General features: G+C 38.8%; 1 protein-coding gene across 1 annotated transcript; it reads right to left on the bottom strand.

Moving 5' to 3' along the window:
- Positions 1-1,171: 1,171 nt before the first annotated feature.
- LOC149166238 (uncharacterized) lies at positions 1,172-4,180 on the bottom strand. The gene is given in 2 exon segments (XM_089431308.1): positions 1,172-3,354; positions 3,357-4,180. Coding segments are annotated over 2 exon segments (2,865 nt in total). The 5' UTR covers positions 4,126-4,180; the 3' UTR covers positions 1,172-1,258.
- Positions 4,181-5,349: the final 1,169 nt, after the last annotated feature.

The raw sequence follows: 5,349 nt of genomic DNA, 5'->3' as shown, positions 1-5,349 counted from the left end.
AACATAAAAACAATCATATTTCATTGCAAGAATCTCTTGAATTGGATGTGCCTAAACTAGTAAAGAAATTACAAGCGAAATGTTAAGTCATCATCAAATATTTCAGAAGTGTGTAAGTTTTTCAGTCATACGGAGACATTCCCAATCCTCTACTGTGTTCAAATGCCTTCACACATCACTGATCAATCCAATAATAAATCCTCTACTGTGTTCAAATACCTTCACACATCACTGATCAATCCAATAATAAATATATGGAGGCCAAACTACAATAAAATAACATGCCAAATCTGGTAAAGGCATAATAAAAGGTCTTGGTAAGATTTCTCTTAAAATAATATGGAACTAAATGAAAATAAATTACCAGAAACTTTTAAATAAAATTAAGAGGCCTCACGTGATTTTTTTTTCTTAAACCAACTCCAAATGAAGAAAATGTTCAATTCTCAAACACATATACAGAAGTCATGGTATGAATCCACCAGTATCTAAAATTGTACATATGCTCTTTCCAATGTTGTAGACATAAGTGGGTCTGGCCTAGACAACGCATTTAACAACACATTAATATTTTATTTAATTTATTTTGATGCTTTGCCCTCTAGTTTCAATTATATGTGTATTTCACATTGGTTTTCCTAGTGACTAGGGGCACATGTTGGTGAATGTGTGATGTCATAACCTTTTAAAATAAATTAAAGTAAAACTTTTAAACATTCTAAGTTTCCACTTAGATTTTCACTTATCTCAAGATTTACCAAATTAGTAGTAAAAGTAAATAAAACGGAATATTTACAATAACTGCGGTGTTACAAGTCACATTCGTTCAAAAAAAAATTGGTGGTAAAAATGTATATATCCTCTTTTTATTTCCATTTCCAAGCACATCACTAAAATTAATTTAATTTTAGAAATATATACTCATTCCAAATTTCGATATATTTTAACTTCAATAATATATATTCCAACTTAAATAATATTATCTGTATTTTAACTTGAATAATATATATTTCAACTCAAGTAATATTATATAATATTATTAAATAATGTTGTTTATCTTACAACATCAATGATGAAAAACAAAATAACCAAAAGAATAACAGCCGACATTGTAAAATTTTAATTGCAAGATGGCTGAACCGATTGTGGTATATTCCCCTCATTTCTTCACAACATGCATGTCTATCAAAATGGCAATAGTTTGGAATTTTACAGATTTTATATTTATATTTATATGCCCAAATACAGATAAAAATGTTTACAGCAAGAAGTGCACAATGCTATCTACGTACTGGCAGTATCTCGTCCTCAATCGGCCGCTTAAAGCTATTGCTCCTATAACACTTCCCCACACAATAACACATCCCATTCCCATTCCACTTTCCCATGAATCCCACCAATCCACACTTTGCTCACCCTCATCGTCCTCTTCTTCCTCATTGTAAGAATATTGATCGCTGCAGTTTTTCTGCAGTGGGGATCCACAAAGATCCGGATTATCCGCGAATGAAGATGCCCCAAATGTGTCCAAATGACGTACTGCTGGAATCCTACCGGACAGATTATTATTAGATAAGTTTAAATAGCCCAGGGAGTTCAGGGCTACAAATGTTTCAGGTATTCTTCCGGATAACCGGTTGCATGACATATCTAAAGCTTCTAAATTTATTATTTCGCCAAGTTCCTGCGGAATGAATCCCGTAAGCTGATTATGCGAGAGATTCAATGAATGTAAACCCTTCAGATGCGCCATGCCCTTGGGAATGTCACCACTTAGGTTGTTCGCCGAGAGATCCAGAGAAGTGAAAAGATAGAGGATGTATTTATACGCCCATTCCCGACCCTTTACCACCAGGTCAATCTCTTCCTTGTAGTAAATACCGTACCTAAATTCATCAGACCGCGAACCTGTCAAAGCTGTATTCCTCAATGTTGCCAAGTTTGAGAGACATTGTGGTATCAAGCCTGACAGATGGTTTAATGCAAGGTCAAGAATTTGGAGTTTCTGAAGGTACCCAATCTGAAATGGTATTTCACCTTCCAAGTTATTTGATCTGAGAACTACTATGCGGAGCTTCGAGAGTTCCGCAATCCAGTCAGGAACTTTGCCCGATATACTGTTTCCACTCAAATCCAAAACTTCCAACATCTTGCAACCTCGCAGGGACGAGGGAACGTTCCCACTTAACCTGTTGTTGTTGATGTGCAATACCTGAAGTTTCTTCAGTTTTCCCAGTTCCACCGGTATCTCTCCCTCCAAATTATTACTTGCTACGTTTAATACCTTCAGAGAAGAGCAATTACTGAAATTGGGAAGCAACTTCCCAGAGAGCTTATTGTCTGAAAGATCCAGAGCCTCTAGATACACTGATTGCTCACAAATGCAAGGAGGAATCTGCCCCTTGAGCTTATTTGACGCCAAAGATAAGAATCTTGAAGTATGAAGCATCGTGCAGATTTCTGAGGGAATTGGACCTGTAATGTTATTAATTGACAGATCAAGTGCCCAAGGGAAGCCTGCAGCAAAACTGCGCGGGGGATTTGGAAGATTTCCATGCAACTGATTGTCTCGTAGCTCTACCTGCTTCAAAAAGCTGCACGTATACAGCTGAGATGGTATCGGCCCTTCCAATTTATTGTGCGATAGGATTAGCTTCTTAAGCCTAGTAAGGTTCCACAGCCATGGGGGGATTTGTCCCTTGAGGGTGTTATTGGACAGATCCAATGTCCTCAAAGAACGTTGAGTTTTCACAAAAGGAGGAAGCGGCCCCTCTATATTACACTGAGATAATCTCAACACATCTAACTGGAATGGAGGAGTCCAGTTGGGGGTGATATTGAAGATTAATCTGTTATCAGAGATGTCGAGATACTTTAGATTCTTCAGGCCACGGAAGTGTGACTCTGAGACTGCTCCACTCAAAGCATTTTTAGTAAGACTGATATTAGTCAGTTTAGGCAATGATCCTAGGGATAATGGGATAGGTCCCGTCAATTGGTTGTAGCCCAGGTCTAGTACGGTGAGCGAGCGTAGGAGGCCCAGTGATTCCGGAATCATTCCCCTCATATTGTTACTGTGCAGTTGTAGGAAAGCCAGAGATGATAAATTTCCTATGGAAGCTGGTATTGGGCCATACAAACTGTTGTTTGGCATCTGGAAATAAGTCAGGTTCTTCCATTGGCCCTGAAAAATCTGGGAAACATTGGCAGATAATTTATTATATCCCAACGAAATCCTACTTAGGCGAGGCAGCTGAGAAAGTTCAATCGGAAGAGATCCATTTAGACTTGCATTGGTCATCTGCAGAGAAACCAAACTAGTCATAGTGGCCAACCAACTAGGGAATTCAGACTGAGAATTTCTAGGTATGTAAGATTCTGCAGGGAAGAGGGAATTGAACCTGTAAGTCCACAATTTGACATTGTGAGGTTTCTGAGGTGAGAAAGACGACTTACTGATTGTCCCCATGTGGACGACGTTGCTGAGAGATCGACTCCGTCAAGAGAGAGATCCTTCAAGGCCGTCAGATTTGTGAGCCATGATAAGCTGGGACTTGTCAACATTGAAGCTGAGGAAGAGAGATCAAGTACTTCCAAGGTAGACAAATTTCCGAGTTGCCATGGAATGGAGCCTGCAAATCCTGCTGTGGATAGGTTGAGATATCTCAAGTTTTTCAAAAGACCCAGTTCTTCAGGAATAGGTAGGCCAGTAAAATTGTTGGAGCTAATATCCAAGTACTTCAAAGCCCTCAACTTGAAGAGTACTGCTGGACGCAAGACACCATTCAATCTCTTTTCATGCAAATCCATAGCAACGACACGGCCGGCCAGTCTGTTGCAGGAGATACCATTCCAGAGGCAACAGCTGAAAGAAACATTCCATGAAGCCAAACGCCCGGCAGGATCATGTAAACCGCCTTTAAAAACCAAGAGAGACTGCATCTCCTGCTTCAAACAACCATGGACTACGCCAAAAACAGACGAGAGAATACACAAAACAAGTATGCAACAATTCAAAACCCGAATGACAAAACTCAGTGTACCCTTTTGCAAAACACCCGCTATAATCCACCTCTCTTGCTGCAAGGATCCAAATTGCCTGCCTGATTTCGTCATTGTCGTCATTTTGTGTGGGTGATGGTTCTCTCACCTCTCGGGCTTATGTAATTACATCATTGATATGGAAATAGAAACATAGTCACAACTAAAAGCAAGGCTTCATTGTAGGTAATACCAGCTTTAGAGCGCTAAGTGGATTTAATTACCGACAATCCACTTACATAAAATTCCAAGTGGATTTAATTACCGACAGTCCACTTACATAAAATTCCAACCAGATGTAGGGAATTGGTTCTTCTAGAAACATTGGTTAATATCTAGTCGCAAACAAACTGTTTCGTGATCAGCTGGCCAATGGGCATTAAATGTATATTTTGACAGGTTGGCGCGGCGAATATGTTGGGCTCCACCTTCTGTGCATCGTGAGTAAAAGGTGTTATATAATTTCATTACGCAACACGGCGATGCGAATCAGGGCAAAGAGCATCACGCGGCGATGTGTCCAATCAGCAGAATTATCCATAAGAAAAAAGTAGACGAAATTGCTGAAAGGTTTGTTACGACCGTGAATGTTGTCTGGTGCGTTGCATTTCCGAATCCCAAATATCCGAATACAAAATATCTCGAAAACTTACAAATGCATGTTTCAGGGGTTCAGCCTCCTCGAGTTCTCGTCCTCTGCTTCGACGAAAGTCCGCATTTCCCCCCACCTGCATCATTCTGTTGGAACCCCACTCATTAACTTTTGACTGCCACCTGTCTGTCGGTGCATCGGTCTTTGATCCAGCTAGTGCGAAGGGCAACCAGAAGTAAAAGCGAGCGCAGTGCAATGCATATTTCCTTTACTTTGTTTCATTAGTTGTTTGGCGGGTAGCATGAATGGAAAGTAAAATTCAGTTGTGATGGGAGAAAGAATCGACACATCCGACAATGGAATTTCCTTTTATGGTCTTTAAAAACTGATCATCCAAACTCATCAATTACGATAGCGAAAGCAATTATAAAGAGAGCAGGTTGTTTCAAGGAACTTTCTTTCAATTTCTTGATTTATAATTCTGCACATTGCAGAAGTATATTTTTTTTCCCTAACTTTATTTTTTTTAACTTCTGAGTTGATTTTAAAAGCAAAAAGGAGATTTGAAGAATATTTATTATTATTATTACATGGAGCTTGATTTTGTAACAGTTTACTTTGGGAGAAAGTAAAATGACTTCCTATTAGTTTGTTAGTTTGTTTTTTAATTTTTTAATTATTTTTTAGTTTTTAATTAAAATTGTATTATATGGTTT

Source organism: Pinus tabuliformis, chromosome 5_1, assembly GCF_031772625.1.
Source record: "Pinus tabuliformis cultivar Carrire ecotype Pingquan chromosome 5_1, CPIR1, whole genome shotgun sequence".
Lineage (NCBI taxonomy): Eukaryota > Viridiplantae > Streptophyta > Pinopsida > Pinales > Pinaceae > Pinus > Pinus tabuliformis.
This window is presented reverse-complemented; position numbering and strand designations above follow the sequence as displayed.